The following is a 17366-nucleotide window of genomic DNA, read 5'->3' on the forward strand; positions in this document are numbered from 1 at the left end:
TATTTTATTTTATTTTAATTATTGTGTATGAATTTGTTTGTTTTCTCTGAGTTTTATTGTGATTAATCTTTTTGAATGATAATTTAACCTAAAAATTTGGGACAATTCATAATTTGGGACAACTCTGTTGATGTATGAATTTGGGGCAACTCTGTTGATGTTGAGGTTGTTGCTGTGAATGGTGGTGTTGAGGGAGGGAAAGGGAAGTGTGCGTCGGGAAAGGGGGAGTGGTGGAGAGAAAGGGTGGTGGGGTTGAGGGAGGGAAGGGTAGTGTGCGTTGGAAAGAGAGAGAGTGCTGTGAATGGTGGTGTTGAGGGAGAAAGGAAAATTGTACGTTGGGGAGGGGCTTGTGATGCGGCGGGAACTGCGATGGGGGAGAAGTGTGCGTTGGGGAGGGGGCTGTGACAGGGAGGGAGAGGGAAGGGGAGGGAATGTGCGTTGGGGAGGGAATTTTGGAAGTGGTTTGCCAAGTCACCAAAACACGGTGGCCATGTCAGCACTGTGCATGTCGGAAATGTGCTCCGGTGAACTCGTAGGTACGCTTGTCAAATTTTAAAATCTTTTAAGAATCATTTTGTCAATAACAATAGTGAGGTCCAAAATGTCAGCGTTTGAATTTTTTGGGTACTGATTTGGTCATTACCTCAAAAATTATTTTAGAGAAAATTGAGAGATTTAGACAGGGCTACTAATACTTTTCAAAATTATACAAAGACACATTCAAAAATTAAGTTAATTACAAACCCAGCTTACTATAGTTGAAACATTAACCTTGGTCAAATTTGGACAAGCCAAATAGTGACCAAATCAAATAACCAACCATTAAGAAATTAACATTAGTTCAGGATAGGAATCTCCCTCCCATGGAGTCTCAATTTCAAGCCTCCATTGATGGCTTTTCTAGCTCAGGATTGTTCACTGCATAATAGTTATTACAAAAATGAAGGCTTTCCAGCTAGCAGCCTAAGCTTTAAGCGTCTAAGTACCTTCTTTGTCAGAAGCTTTCCCTAAAGAGGTGAAGTTCAACCTGAAGAGCAAGAAACCAACCAACCAAGTTTTAACACAACTTAACCAATGCATTAACTCTATAATCTATATGACTATACCAAGATATTGCCAAAATGAAAAAGGTAAAACAATGGAAGGAGCCATGGAGAAGAGAGGAAAAAGAAAAAGTTAATAGTCAGAACAGTGTCAATTTGTTGATGCTATTGCATAGAACCATACTACAATACTATCATATTTGCCATCTTTTATCCATATTAGTACCAAATATAATTGGACCAAATTACATGAACCAAATTCTATCTGAAATACCATAATTAGACAAAGAAAACTACCAAAAACATGAAAGACATTGTGCAAGAGTGCATGCATGCAAGTAGAGGTAGACATTAGATCCAACCTAACTTGTAATTATAGCTGTCATACAGATTTGACAGAATTTTGAGAAATATTAGCAGGAATAATTGCACGCAATTCATGAAAAACTGGTATCTAGAATCTACAAGTGTTGCATAAATTGAAGAATATGACAATCTAAATCTTCCAAATTTAAGCAATAATAAGTGGTTAACCTCAAGCTCCTCCATGCCCCCATTAGTGCATAACTGAGTCGAACATGTTTCCTTGGAAATAACTGGATGTTCCGAGACAGCCAACTTTGAGATTGAAGAGTCCGAGTTGTCTCTATTGTCTCTAACTTGATTACTACCCGCATTATTGTCTTCAAGCTCTTCAGGTTCTTCTGGAAATGCTTGATGTTGATGTGCTTCATATGGACCAGATATGATCTTGTCACTGGATAGCTTTTCTTCATTAGAAATAGATGTATCAGTAACGGGAAGTATAGGGTCGAGTTCTCTGTTGATTCTCAATGATCCATTGGTCTCACTATCCCCAGACGGAAATTGTAAAGAAGGTTTCTCACTCTTTTGGTCACCCATATTGTTAACTTCAGTCTCATCAAACTTCACAGAACAAGCACTGGAAGCGCTAATAAAAGTTCTATCTTCGTGAACTTCCCGGCTGAAGGGCGTTAAAGATGTTAAGGACTTGGAAACCTTCGAGTTATCATCCATGTTGTCCTCTGATCGTTTTCTCTTCCTCCCGTCATCTGCTCCAGATACAGCTCCTTGAGACATTTCTGCTTGGCCATTCTGGCCAGAAACCCTTAATTCAGAACTTCGTTTACTGTCCCAAGTTATTTTAGATGGGTGGGAAGGTCGGACACCGCCAGGAAATACGAAGTTAGGTATATTACGTCGTTTCACATGGGAAACATGGATGCCCATTCCAGGTTTCAATAGAGTATATGCATTAATAGAGTGCTTGAATTCGTCAACGGTTAGCCTTATATCAAATTGTTCACCTTCATTCACTGGAACTCCTTGCTTACGCTGAAGTCCCATAAAGTAACAATGATGGAAAGGTCTAGATTTGTCAGAAAATTCACCAGGGTGTGGATGACATTGAAGCATGCCATAAGTGTGCCTCTCGATCTAGAAAACCAAATTACGTCATACACCGAGAACAGAACATATGCAAAACCATGTTATCCCCCACCCCCCCAATCCATGAAAAAATGAATATAAAAAAATAAATAACAAGAACCAACAATACAGGGGAAGCAAGAAAGAACAAAACAAACAGGTAATTGCAACAACCGTTTACCCCAACTAAGTGGGGGTCAATTGTGCGGATTATAAGCATCGTTGCTTAATTATAAACCATGTCTGTAGGCAAGACAAACATGTAGAACAGTGTTATACCTTCAGTGTCAACTGCCGGAGGCGAGATTCGACCCAGCCCTTCCATTGTCTGAGATCATCCGCATTCTCCGCAGCAATGTCAATCCGTAGATAATTCTTGTAAGCTTCAAAAAAGGGATAACGCTCAAAAAGGGTGTCCCAATCAGCATCTCCTGCCTCCATTTCCTACAAATACAATAAGTCCAGGAGATTGACTATACTTTTAAGTAATTCAAATATCATAACAAGGTTATAGCAAAAAACAAAAAAAATAACAATGAAAACAAAATAAAAATCTCACAGCAAGAACATAACTATTCTTTGTGGGATTGTTTATCAAAATTCAAGCAACATGTAAGGCTTGTCTTTAATAGGTCAGGTCATCTACATCAATAAATGTTCAAAACTGTTATGAAAACTTCAATGCTTATAAAAAAACATTCGCCTTGATAGGGACCCGGTTATTTATGTATAAATACGCATGCTTAGCGTCATTGAACAAACAAAAATTGGCTCATGGCAAGGCTTCCTCATTTAGTTCAATTCAAATCAGAAGCAGCAAAGTTATTGCAGACAAGCAAAGTATCTATTAGAAAGCATCATGTTAGTCAAGAGAAGCCAGACTTCTCTAAATGAATATTTAACCTGCATATCTAACATAACTTCAACATAATTACAACACCATACTTGATCATGGAAACTCTAAATTGAAGCCCGTGTTATAAATCATCTTGGTGAATGGGTTGCAACAAAAAGAGGGTTTAGGCTTTTAGGGGAGGCTTGAACAAAGAATTATTCAAATTTTCAATTTCCATAAACACTGAACTTCCAAGATTTTCCGGAGAAAATTTTTTGAAAAACAATGTAATACCTCACATATTTCACTTCCCCTCTGAAATTCCTGTGACATAATACGCAAAGTACTTGATGTCACATTGTAGGTAGAGTTCATGCAAGGATAAGCAGGAGTAATTATAGGCATCAAATGATATCTATCCCTGGGATTTCTTCTAGGATCCCAAATAGGAAGTCCAAGAGATCCTTCTTCAATAGCACAAAGCATGACTGGATTAGGCCACCGCCACTGAGTATATACCCTAAAGAATCGAGACACTAACATATTAGGCAGTGCATTAGGATATAGCTGGCATATTCGGGCAACAAGCAATGCCAAGTTTATACCACCAAGAAAACCTGAAACCTGCACATGAAATAGCAACAATATGCATTAGAGAAATCAAAGGAATATATCAAAAGATGATAGAGAACAAGTTCAGAACAGAAAATAAGCTATCCTGGATGCGAGCTATGCCATACATTTGAATAAACACCACGACGCTTTGCCCAAAACCTCATGCATCTCAATGTGGTGCGAAAATTCTGGATTTCAGGGGGAAAAAAGATTCAATCAGTGATAAGAATGTCATAAAAAACACTGGAGAAACATAAAATAGAAAATCAGTGAGTAAATGTTTAATCCACCACCTGAATATTAGGAACCAAACGTAAGACTTGATCAGTTACTCTGCAACCATTAAGACTAAGAACAGTTTGTTCATCTGCATTTTGCAATATTGAATCTTGCGATATATCTAAGTCCTGACCCACAAAAAACCCATGATTACGATATTAGGTGCAATTTACACTTTTAGATCATAGTGCAAGCACACAAAACATGAGGAAGTAAGATGTATGCATGTCCCAAGAAGGTTCGCTTTCAAAGGATCAAAATGTTCTAAATCACAAATTAACAGTCTCTTCCCTGCCACCAACCAAGGAAGGACAAGTCTTTAACACAGTAAAGAAACAGTTTAGAGACCAAATGACAATGCTGTCAAAATGACATTCATATATGTTCCTTGAACTTGATGCTTTCAAAATATCTGGAAAAACCAAGTCCACAACTCCAGGGAAGGAGATACAGAAAGGAAAAAAAATTAGTCCCAAACTCACTCACCTCAGGAATAACCCACAAAGCTAATCTTGCATACAGGAGATCTACAGAAATTCCATTGAACTTGAATTTCATCACAGGGACATGAGCATCAGGCACAGGGTGCAACTCTGTTACCTGTGGCATCTCCAATAGCATCTTATGTAGCTCACCAAAGAAATCCTCCTAAGACCAATTGAAAAAAACAAGTTTAGCAGCCAGCAGATATGACCTAAAAACAAAATTGAATGAATTTAGCATACTTCTCGGGTTGCATGTCTAGGTCCCACACAAAGAGTGTCTATATCAGCTCCGGGGCCATGTACCTATAAAATTTGTTGAAACAAATTTCAGTAAGATAATAAGACAACAAATATCATTGAGGATTTTCCTGCTAAGTGGGGATTAAGATAATGAAAGCAACCAGGTTTAACAAAAGTGAGAAATATATTGCACGAACTGAATATCAGATCTTGGTCCTAGTTTAACATAAATGCATGGTATATCATACGTCGTTCATTCTGAAAAGACTTTTTACCCTACAACCTCAGAAGTCTCTCTCTAGACAGTATCTAAGTTTCAGGACATGCAAAGATGAAAGAAACTCAATGGAACTGTGCATCAGCAAAGGTTTTGCAGGTGTTGCCATCTTGGCTGGCTTTGATGGTAGTTTCTATCATAACTTTCTATGTAATTAACTATCTTCTTCATCAAATACATACAGCTTTGGTGGGTATATCAAACTTCATCAGTTCATCCCCCCATGGGATATTGGGATTTGGGATAGAATAATAAAAATGAAGATGAAAAAGTCACCTCAAGAAACTAAATTATCATTACTACGATAGAGCCTAATCTTCAGCACGGACCAATAAGAAACCATACTACCTATGAAAAGCATCAATATATATTTTCGCATATTCCAAGTTAACAACAAGAATACTCTCTGCATATAACCAAGCTTTGGATAGCAAGACTGAGTAAATAGAGTTGCAAGCTTTAACATCATACAAGCATTTACAAGCTTCTATCACATATAATTCATATGAAAAACACACTATCATCTAAAGAGGCAATAAGGTATACAACAATACTATCCTAATTAACATGCAGGCACTCCAAACTAAGAATCTGTGAAAAATGCAGAGCAAATATAAATGTGTATGTACAGGTACATATACAAAAAGAGAGTAAGAACTAGAAGATAAAAGTAGCTCCATACCCCTAGCCGATATGAGCCAAAGGTGAAAATCTTGGCATTTGCTTCATGCACCAGTTGATCATTGAGTCCCTTTGCATGGCTTATGGTTTTAACCCATGTCTTCACAATCTGAATAGCACATCATCAAAATAAAAGATCTAATTCATATAGAACTCCACTAGTTGAACCAAACAATAAACAAGTTGAACCTGGTCTAGCCTGCCAAGAACTTCCTCCCTAACCACTGCCTCCTCCTGACTCTCATATAATCCAGCATCTTGCAAGTACTTTAAAAATTATCCAAATTCAGCACAAAAAAGAACCATAGAAAAAATCACTAGAGAATCAACTTGAATTCACAATAAGTTAAAAACAGTAGAAACCTTCTCAAGTTCCCGGGTCTTGATCACATCATACTCAGTTGGTCCAGCCAATGAAATAGGCTCAGTTATGCCTAATCTTTGTTGACCATTACTGAGATTGCTCAATCCATGGATCACCATTATTAAAGTGATAATCTTTTTCCCCTTATTTTTAATGTTATATTTGAGATTGTTTCTTTACAATGACAAGGAGCTATGAGAATTATCAGTTATGATTTTTTTTTTCAGCCTTTTCCCAAAAAATCAAAGCAACGTTATGAAACAGAAAAAAAAACGCCACTATAACAATGGCATGATGTTATGATAATTGTTGATTGTACAGTACTTGGGAGAAACATTCAAATCTATGAACTTTGACCATAAAGCAATGAAAGAATAAATTACACCGCCACCCAGAACAACTTCATTGCCAAAAGGGGTAAAAACAGAGTACAAAATTCAATTAGGTTTCCTACTTCCGAATCAAAATCGAAACCCTAAAGGACTAAATCAGCACCAAGCAATCACGGGAACCAGATGAAGATGGAGAGATTGTGCTCCCGCGATCAGAACTGGAAAGTCTCAAACTTGAGGAATCCTCGAAGGTTTAGCATTTCCACCAGCTTCGAATATAATTGAAACTCCATGCTTCAAAATAGAAATTAAAACAAAAATGTGCATTGTGAATAAACAAATCAGAAAAAGATATTTAAATAAATAAATGATGAAAATGGAAAAGAAACGAGTTACAAAGGATAGAGATTGCAGAAAGGGACAAAAGTGCTTACGAAGAGTAACAGAGAAAAAGGATTGTTTTAGGTTTGGAAACGGTTTGGAGTGATGAACTGATGATGAAAGCGAAGAAAATGATTTATCTTATTTTCTTATGCTTATATAATTTAAAAAATTTATAATATATAATAAAAAGTCAAAATTTGAGTAAATATACGAAATTGTAAAATAAAATAAATAAAGTTAATAACTAAAAGAAAAATGTCACCAAAAAAAACTAAATAGTATTTAAAAATTTTATAATTATTAATTTTATAATAGTATTCATTCTTTTATTTAATAAAATAAAAATAAAAATAAAAATCTTCGACCCAACGGACCAGCCCGTTCCGTCCCGCCAAAACTCGCCAATTTGGCGGTGCAGATTTGGCGGGTTTTTTTAATTTGGCGGGTTCCAAATCCTAGCCCGACCCGCATTTTTTAGCAGATTTAGCGGATCGACCCGGCAGACTCGACCCATTTTGCCACCCCTACCTCCATAGTCATATCTAACAATGTCGTTAACAACTAAAAGATCAAACTCATTCCACTCTTGTAGATCCTAATTGATTTGTTGAAAAATTTTGCAACACCTGAAATTTCCTAGTCCCTACCAGTCCTCTTTTACCATTTTGAGAAACCCACATGAGTGATCCAAGAATTTAAACTCAGGAACAGCCTCGAACTCTCTAACAATCATTATTCTCCACAATCAAAGGACAATAATCAGATAAACATCTTTGCCCGCCTTTTAGCATCGTCTCAGAAAACTCTTCAATCCATCCCATGCTAACCAATACCCGATCAAAGCGACTGGACGATTGACCCCGGAACCACGTAAACTTCCGATCATTCAGTTTTAGAACCACCAGCTCCATATCTTGTATCCATATTTTAAAAACTACTGCTGATACCATAAACATACTTCATTTGGTTAAGTGAAGAAATACCATTGTTAGAGGTAATGTTGCAAGAAAAAAAAAATAATTACAGTACTAAAATCTTAAAAAAAAATAGCATCAAACAAAAACACAAGAAAAATGAACATTAATGTTAATAGTATTAGTGTTGGTGTTCATAATGAATTGATGATAAGGTATAGTTGCACAACAAAAATAATAGATATAGAAATGATAATAACGAGGATGAGAAAGATAATAGTAGTAGTGGTGGTAGACTGGTAGTTAGTCATATTGTTGAAAAGAATTTTCTAAGGGTTTAAAACTCCCATAAATTACAAATAAAATTCTTACAAAATTAATTTTTGTTATTATTTAACGGATTTTTTAACAGAAGGGTCATATTGTCCCAAACAAAAAAGGTTGAAAGGTGAAGTATTATTTATTTTTCAGAGATCGTCCTATCCTTCAAAAAAAAATAGACAGAGACCAGATTAAATCTTTACTCAAATTTTATTATAGTCCGAAGACCAAAAAAAATAAAATATATTCGAAATTGGAGTTGAGATTGAGATTTGAGTTGGGAGGAAATGGATCCTCTCCAATTTTTTTAACACTTGAGGAAATGAAGTGTGATCTCTCACTATTAAGTTTGTAAGTGGGACCAAAATTAAATATGAGAAAGAGAGCAATGAAAGATAAGAAATAATAATTGACACCATCTATTTTTTTTTTTCATTGGAGAGGATCCACTCCCAAACTAGGATTGAAATTTTAGAAGTTGAGTATAATTGCCTACATTAGACAACATTTTCAGGTGCATAATATTATTATCATTAATTATAATTTATAACTAAATCAAATTTAAATTATTTAACCATTCATAAGTAGGGATGTCAAAAAAATTTATACCCATAAATATCTGTAAAAATTATCCGTAATGTGGAAGCTAAAAAGGATATGTAAAATTTTCACAGCGGCCGAGACCCACCCCCACAAATAAATGAGAATGGGGTAAGGATTGATTTCCACCGCGGTCGAGACCCACCCCCACAAATAAATGAGAATGGGGTAAGGATTGAGGTACACGCTCCATAGAATCCGCAAAATTTATAAAAAAATATTTAAATATCTTTATATATATAAATTATGTAAGTAATTTTAGTTTATTTTATTTTAATTTATATGTTGCTAATTTTATTTGTATATTATGTTAAATTTGAAATTGAATTATGTTTGATTTGATATAATTGGTTGATATAATTGGTCGAATGAATTATGTAACGAAAATATGATGAAGATGAAAAGTATTTTATCAAAAGAAAAAGAAAGGCGAAAGAAGAGCAAAAAAAACTTATAAAGATGTATTCATCCCTAATTATAAGAAAATGGAAATCAAATATAAATCATATAAGCAGTAGAGGCAGAAGCTCCAATCATAAGTATGTGCAATGACAGCCAACAATCAGGATCAGCCGATCAGCAATGAATCGCGAGTCAAGGTTCATAACAAAAGAAGAAACAAAACCAGAAGTCCACTACAACTAAAAAAAGAAAAAATATTTTGAGCCACCATTAAGTTTCTACCAAGATTTTTCAACTGACTATTTAGATCATTTTAAAGCTATGCTATTATACAAACTAATATGGTTATTGACTACTTTATTACAATACAAATGGAAAGCTGACGAATTTTTTTTTTGCACATAGAATATGATAGTTTCAAGAAAAGATACAAACACACCTGAAACATTATTTCTAACTAAAAGTAATCCTCACATCTTGATCAACACATTAAGTGATGGCATGCTAAAAGCGGCCACAAATATCGGCTAAAAATTTTGATATGGAAAATTTTATAGACATATGTCTCAAGATGGGACAGAATAGTGTTATGCCTAGGATGGTATATTGACTTCATTTCCTTGCATGGGCACAAATATCCTTCCTTCTGGCCCCTTTTATTTCATTTCCTTTTGGAAATTGACTTCAAAGTTTTACTTGATTTTTGTCATTTGCTTGAAAAAAAAGTAAAATCACCTACATAACTCTTAAAAATATTCAATTAATGATAAAAAATTATGTATTAGTCACCAAAAAAAAAATTATGTATTGATAAGATTATACAAACTTATCTATTCTTGTCTTCTTATTTTTTTTTTGTTGGCTTTCTTGTTGAAGATGCGATATTTAAATTTTGGAGGTGAATGATTTTAGTATATAAATAATATTTTTGATAATATAATTCCTACTTTGCACCCAAATTATTTTCTTTTTTATTATCAACTATATCAATGTACACCTACCTGGCTACCACTTTTCGAAGCAAATACCAACTCCTTTAATATATTTTCTTTAGATGTTAAAAGGCAAAAGTTCTATTCCTTGTTCGAGATCTGATCCGGAATTCCTAGAAATTCTGAATAAAAAAAATATCAATTTTACATTTTCCTTTGCAAGATTCTCCAAGTAACATTCTTAGTCATCATTCATGCATCCCCTAGTTTGCCGTTTTAGATGGGCGTACATCATATACAGTCACATGCATTAATGATATGGTAAAAATTGACATATAATTATTTTTATGTAAAATTAATAATTAAAAATTATTAAATAATTTAATATATTTTATGAAATTATTATTTAATAATTTTTAATTATTAATTTTACAGAATTCAATTGAATATAAATTAACACCTACCGATTTATGCTAATCATAAAATGATGCACATTGATTTTTTTTAATATCCCAAATTAGTTTTTTAATTTTTAATTTCCAACCATTTTTAATACATAAATACATCTCTATTTTTCAACGTCGTTAGTTAGAATAATAATTTATTATATTTAATAGTTGAGTAAAATCTCATTCTAATCCTTAATTATTGTTTAAAAAAATAACCCACTTTTTATTGATTGAAAAATGACAATATAATTTCTAATCATTAATTCCGTCAGATTTTCTGGTCCTTCGATTAAATTTTTTATTTAATTTAACAGATTTTATTTACGTATAACGTTAACAGATTATATATCAAGAATCATTCTAATGGATAAAACATTCCATGTCGTATCAGCAATGCGCTACAATAAAGTAGGACAAATAAACTCCTGTAAAAAGTTTTATAAAACACTTAAACTCCTAACTAGTTATATACATAGACACATAAATTCATAATAAATTATAAAGTAGAACAAGTATCCTTAAATTTCAACAAGTCATTGTACCTACTATTAGATTGGTTATTGGTCTTTTTTGGTAGTAATATCAGTTCCTTGCTAATTCTTCTTCTTATTAGGTTGCAGGAATTTTGTTTGATGAAATATGCAAAAAAAGGGTTCCTCTCAAATAGTGTTACTTTCCTCGTTTCTTCTTCTTCTTAGGAAACAATATAATTCGTTTTTAACGGAAAATGAAAATAAAATCTTCTTGTTATTAATAGTATCAACTGGGTCTTTGATGACGATGTCACTTTTGATAAGATGGCCAAATTGATCTTTTTAATAGATTTTTCAACTGGCCCTTTACTTTTACTTTTAGTAGGGGAAAGTTTGGAAGACGAAGGAAAGATCATTCCTGCGAATTAGAATTAAAATTAGTCAAACAAATGCAAAAGATTGTAATATTTCTACCATTACAAAAAAAAAACGTATAAAAAAATGTAGTAAAACTAATGATGATTAAGTAATTAGTAACATTCGAGATGAATGAAAGAGGATTTTTTATCCTAATAGAATTTGTTCTCAAAAGAACCCACAACTGCTGATTTATTGAGAATAGAATAAAATTTTTTCTTCTTTATGAACAATCAAGTAAATGTTATAGAGTAGAGCTCAAAAGAAGAGGAAGAAAAGTAAGTAGTTAATACGAATAATGCAAAACATACCTGATTCAATGAGTAGATAAAAGTGTTGTGAAGATTGAAATTTTAAAGACGACAATAGCAACAATAGCAACAACAGTAGAGATGTTTCTTTGGAGAGAAAAGAAGATTCTTTTAAAATAAAAAGTTCAGAGTGGAAGAGGAAAAGAAACATTAGATTGTTATATAGGTGTCTTGGAAATTGACATACTACAGCATGGGATTGGTAGAAAAGACTTATAAATAGAGTAATGAACGATGAATAAAAGGTTAGAAATTCTCTTTAGAAATACATTAGAATTTCTCTTTAAAAATACACTCACACAAATTTTCACTTCCAGCAACTTTTTGAAATTTAGTTCTAAGTTAGTTTTGTGTAGATTTTTTTCCATTTTCTTTCTTATTCTACTTTCAAATTATGCACTTTATATTTATGCAACTTATTTTTTTTGCAAAGTTGATTTTGTTTCTTTTGTACTTTATTAAGTTCTTCGTTTTAGTTAATACCTTTAAAATTCTGTGAAGGTTCTTTTCATTGTATTTTTGTAATACTTTGAAATCTATAAAGTGTTTTTTATGTTAAGTTCTTCAAGTAAAATCAATTTATTTTATTTTAGAGTAAAATTTCACTTAGGCCCTTAACTATTGCTTAAAATAACAACACGTCCTTTATCGATTGAAAAATGACAATGTAGCTCCTAACCATTAAATATGTCAGACTTTCTGACCCTTCTATTAAACTCTCTGTCGAGAGTTAACGAATCTAGCCTACGTGTAACGTTAACTGATTACGTTAACTCTCGGTTTCTTGCTCCTCCTTTTTCATCTTTTTTTCCTGCAAAGTTCTTATATAAGTACAGTAAAAGCTACTTCATCAAGCTTAATTCCTCTCCAATCTATCATTTTCTTCTTGATCTCCAATACAGATTTCATATCTCATCTTTGCAATATTCATCTATTATTGTTGTGAATGTGATATTGTCAGGTTTTAAACTTCTTTCATTCATCTCATTCACAAAGTTTCTTCAAATCGCAGATCTTACAAGGGTCATTGATCAGCGTAATGTACGTGATCAAGTCTGGCCTAATGCTCTAATTGATCATTACCTACAAATTTGTTAAGGCCAAATTAATTTTTTTATATTTATATTGTCTATCAATTAAAGTGGTTCATTATGAATATATGTGTCTATGTTTATAATTAGTTAAAGGTTTAAGTGTCTTATAAAATTTTTTACAGAGATTTATTTATCCTACTTTACTGTAATATATTACTGACACATAATCAACTAACCTTACAAGTAGGAAAAATTTGTTAATTTTAAATAGAATTTAAAAATTAGTCATTAAAACCACATTATCGATTTTCAATTAATGAGAAATAGATTATTATTTTGAACAATAGTCAAAGACTCAGCCGTTGAGGGGAATTTTACTCTTCAATAGTTAGGAATTTGGATTTTTTTAATTTTAGTTTTTTATTTTATTTTTTTAACACAGGTAGCTCAACACAATAAAGTGGAGCAGAAGGAACAAAGGACAACAAAAAACAAAACATAAACATAAATAAAATGTAATCCGTTGTCATCTCTGGCATTGCTATCAACAACCAAACGGATCAACTCCACACTATTTCTTGTAACTTAAGAAGGACAGAATCTTGACTCCTTCAACACCTGTCTCTACTCTCTGGAAAAGTCTGCTATTCTGCTCCAACCAGATGTTCAAATAACCGCATAGAATCCTATCAGCCATTTCTTTTGCTCAGACTTGCCACCTGTTACTCCAGTCCAGCTCTCAAAGAACTCTTTAACGGTTCCTGGGGTGGTCCATGCGCTATCAGTAAACGTCAACCAAGCACACCACACCTGCCACGTAAACTCACAAGCAAAAAATAAATGATATACAAATTCTATGTCCTTTTTACACAACACACATATATTGTCATGATGATTAATAATGCCAAGTCTACTCAGCCTCTCCTTCGTGTTGACCCTGCCTACTAGCACAAACCATGCAAATAGCTCAACTCTTGGAGGAACCAAGCCTCTCTAAATGGAACTTATGAAGTTGTAACTCGTGATGTCGGCTGAGAGAGTGTCTTTCTGTAGCACCTGCACAAAAGAATTAGTAGAAAAAAACACCATTCTTATCAAATTTCCATACAACTGAATCATCTCTATCAACTGATAACCTTACCACCCATAACCGGTCGTGAAGTTGATTGAGCAACTCTAACTCCCATTGGAAGAGTTGTCTCCTCCATTGGAAGTCCTATACCCATTCTAGCCCATCCCAAAACCCACAGTTCTCTATTACGGATCCTTGTTAATTTGAAACAGAAAAGAGTCTCGGAAAACAATCTTTCAAAGAGCCACCTTGTAACCAAGCATCCTTCCAAAAACGAATGTTTCTGCCATTTCTGACCTCCATGGATAGACCCCTGATCATCATATCTCTTGCCTGTTGCTCCTTAATATTAAGCTGGCAAATATCTTTCCACGGCCCCCCTCTTGATGGCAAAGATTAGCTTGATAACATTACAGTTGGGTCCAACTGATTACAAGAGCAAACAACCTTCTTCCAAAGCAAGTAGTCCTCCTTTGAAAAGCACCACCACCACTTGAACAGAAGCGACACATTCCTAATTAGAGCATCTCCCACCCCCAAGCCACCTAGCTTTTTCGGAGCTTGAACTACCTACCATTTCACCAGTGGTATCCCGTTATTCCCATCTTCTTTACCCCACAAGAACCTTCTTTGAAGTCCAATGATCTTTTCTGCAACCCCCTTTGGCATCTTATACAAGCTTAAGTAGTAAACCGACAGGCTATTGAGAACAGATTTTATGAGGACCAACTTACCCGCTTTGTTGAGAGATCTAGCTTTCCATAAGCTCAGCTTGTCTTCCACCTTGTCTATGATTGGTTTTCAAGTCTTCACCAACCGAGGATTAGCGCCAAGAGAAATTCCTAAATATCTGACAAGTAATACCGCTTCGGCACATCCCAACAGATCACACATATTCGTCACCCATTCCTTCTCACAATTGACTGAAATTAGGCTCGACTTTTCAAAGTTGATACTCAGGCCAGACATTAACTCAAAACAACGCAGGAGCCTTTTATAATTCACTAGTGTCTCCGTTTCCTGTGGACAAAATAAGATTGTGTCATCTGCAAATTGGAGATGCGACAATTCTATATTGTCCCTTCCAACCAGCAGTGAAGAAATTCTGTCATTTCTAACCGCCTCCCCCATCATCCTATGCAGAACGTCAACAACAAGAACAAGCAGGAAAGGGGAGAGAGGATCACCTTGTCTGAGGCCCCTTTCCATCTTGAAAAGCTTGGTTCGTGACCCTTTGATTAACAATGACATAGATGCTGTAGTCACACATTCTTTCACCTAGGTCCTTCATCTAAGACCAAAACCCATCTTCTGTAGCACTATATCCACAAAGCTCCATCTCACTCTGTCATAGGCTTTCCGAAAGTCCAATTTAACAATTGCCGTTTGCTTCTTTCGCAGCTTAAGCCATTGGATTGTCTCACAAGCAATGAGGGCACCATCATGTATTTTGCGACCCTTTACAAATGCAGACTGAGTCTCTCCCACTAGATGTGGCATCACTGATCGCATTCTTCTTACCAGCACTTTTGATATCACCTTATAGATACAGCCAACCATACTAATCGGTCTTAAGTATTTGATTTCTTTGGCCCCCACAAATTTTGGAGCTAGCGCCACCCAAGTGACATTAGCATCTGCTGGTAGCTTAGCACTCTGAAAAAAACCCAACACAGTTGCAGTAAACTCCTGACCAATCTCATCCCAACATTTCTTTATGAAATTCATATTATAGCCATCACTACCTGGAGCTTTACTGGACTCACAATCCCAAAATGCCTCTCGTACTTTCTCCGTCGATGGCATTTCCTCTAACACTGCTGCCTCTTCGTTAGTAATCTGCTTAACCAGCCCATCACGGATCCCAATCAAAGGGGCATGCTCCTACCTATACAGATCTTTATAAAAACCCATAATCGCTGTCTTTATTCTAGCTTGATTCCGTACTAATCTTCCATTAATCACTAAAGAATCGATTCTGTTGTTCCTCCTTCTTGTTGATGCTGGGTTATGGAAGTACCTAGTGTTCTTGTCCATATCTCTAGCATGCTTGGATCGGCACATCTACTTCCAATGCACCTCTTTTCTGACATACCACTTCACACAGCAAGTCACCAGAGCCTTACATCTAGCCTCCATTGTTCCGTCATAACTACCAGCACTAACCTTATCATCAATCTTCTTGATCTCTTCCTCAAACTTCTTTATCCTATTGTCCATGTCCCCAAAATTATCCGTATGCCATCTCCTGAGCGGTACTGTCAGCGCCTTCAGATTGTTTGTAAACATGTCGTCTACCAAATTCCTCCACTCATCCTTTACCAACTTCAGAAATCCTTCATGTGTAAACCAGGAATCCAAACTGCGAAAAGGTCTTGGACCCTCACAAATTCTAGAATCTTCTAAAATCAAAGGGCAATGGTCTGATAGGCCCCTCGGTCCTCCTTTGAAACGAGTATCTGGGAACTCCTCAAGCCACTCCAAACTGACCAAGATCCTATCAATGCGGCTACAAGATCGACCTCAAAACCATGTGTACTTCCGGTCAGTTAACGGTAAAACGACTAGCTGTATATCTTGTACCCATTCCTTAAAATCCTCCGCAGATGCCGGTAGATTAGTAGCGTATTTCCTTTCTTCCAAATGTAGTATCTCATTAAAGTCTGCCATGAAGCAAAACGGAACCTCACATAGACCCACGATGTAGCTTAACTCCTCCTACATCACCAGTTTCTCGCTCCGAACATGTGCACCATACACCAAGCAGAAAGCATATTTGAAATTATTTTTTGTCAGAAAACCTTCAACGCACAACCAGCCATCCCTTTTATAGCAGTTCAATCTTTTAAATAAAAAATTATTCCACATTAACAATAAACCGCCCGATGCACCAACAGATTCCACAAAATCCCAATCCACCGTATCACAACCCTACAAGCGTGCTACATCAAACCTAGTCACAGCCTCCCTCTTGGTTTAAATCAAACCTAGCATATTCAACCTATATTTTTTCTTCGACTCTTTCACCACACTCCAATTTCCATACCCTCCTAGGCCTCTAACATTCCAACAACTATAAATCATTTAAAATAATTTCTACACACCTTGTTATGTTGTTTGGGCCTGCTCCTCCTAGCTTTCTCCTTTTGTTTTGCCATCTTTCTTTTTGCTGCGATTACTTCATTCTGACTTTGTAGAATCACCATAATATCTTCTTCATCATCATAAAAAACTGCACCTGACTCCATTATGAGCTTCAACATTTCCTTATTCTCTACTAGTTGTCCTGCCTGCGTACCCATCTGATCAGAATCTAGTATTGTGTGTTCATTTTCTGTCTCGGATCCATCATCCTCATAACCCCGTTCATCCACATTGCCTTGACCCACACCTTCATCTTCCCCTTCTATCTCTTCCAAATCGCTCACTTTTCCCCGACATAGCATGTGTTGAAAGC

At 35.2% G+C, this 17366-nt stretch overlaps 2 protein-coding genes across 2 annotated transcripts; both read right to left on the bottom strand.

The window, feature by feature from the left end:
• Nucleotides 1–1325: 1325 nt before the first annotated feature.
• Nucleotides 1326–7116, bottom strand: LOC107490687 (nuclear poly(A) polymerase 1). Its single transcript, XM_016111497.3, has 11 exons — nucleotides 7035–7116; nucleotides 6268–6894; nucleotides 6094–6171; nucleotides 5906–6013; nucleotides 4947–5009; nucleotides 4708–4869; nucleotides 4236–4349; nucleotides 4068–4130; nucleotides 3622–3951; nucleotides 2772–2936; nucleotides 1326–2501 (listed from the first exon to the last, which is right to left on the bottom strand). Exons 2-11 carry the CDS (start codon nucleotides 6385–6387, stop codon nucleotides 1395–1397), a joined length of 2310 nt encoding a protein of 769 aa, XP_015966983.1. The 5' UTR covers nucleotides 6388–6894; nucleotides 7035–7116; the 3' UTR covers nucleotides 1326–1394.
• Nucleotides 7117–13503: 6387 nt separating this feature from the next.
• LOC107490518 (uncharacterized) lies at nucleotides 13504–15118 on the bottom strand. Its single transcript, XM_016111291.2, has 4 exons — nucleotides 14727–15118; nucleotides 14484–14609; nucleotides 13974–14103; nucleotides 13504–13647 (listed from the first exon to the last, which is right to left on the bottom strand). Exons 1-4 carry the CDS (start codon nucleotides 15116–15118, stop codon nucleotides 13504–13506), a joined length of 792 nt encoding a protein of 263 aa, XP_015966777.2.
• Between the last annotated feature and the right edge of the window lie 2248 nt (nucleotides 15119–17366).

The sequence above is a fragment of the Arachis duranensis genome, chromosome 5 (genome assembly GCF_000817695.3).
Source record: "Arachis duranensis cultivar V14167 chromosome 5, aradu.V14167.gnm2.J7QH, whole genome shotgun sequence".
Lineage (NCBI taxonomy): Eukaryota > Viridiplantae > Streptophyta > Magnoliopsida > Fabales > Fabaceae > Arachis > Arachis duranensis.

Excerpts from the sequence above, each read along its gene's own strand:
- LOC107490687 (XM_016111497.3), bottom strand. The coding sequence starts at position 6,387 with ATGGTGATCCATGGATTGAGCAATCTCAGTAATGGTCAACAAAGATTA. Across the intron at positions 4,870-4,946 it reads CTAGACATGCAACCCGAGAA|GAGGATTTCTTTGGTGAGCT; the intron begins GTATGCTAAATT and ends AATTGGTCTTAG. Across the intron at positions 2,502-2,771 it reads TCCGGCAGTTGACACTGAAG|ATCGAGAGGCACACTTATGG; the intron begins GTATAACACTGT and ends TTGGTTTTCTAG.
- LOC107490518 (XM_016111291.2), bottom strand. The coding sequence starts at position 15,118 with ATGGAAAGGGGCCTCAGACAAGGTGATCCTCTCTCCCCTTTCCTGCTT. Across the intron at positions 14,610-14,726 it reads TCTCTTGGCGCTAATCCTCG|CCTGTCGGTTTACTACTTAA; the intron begins GTTGGTGAAGAC and ends TGTTCTCAATAG. Across the intron at positions 13,648-13,973 it reads GACCGGTTATGGGTGGTAAG|GTGTGGTGTGCTTGGTTGAC; the intron begins GTTATCAGTTGA and ends TTTACGTGGCAG.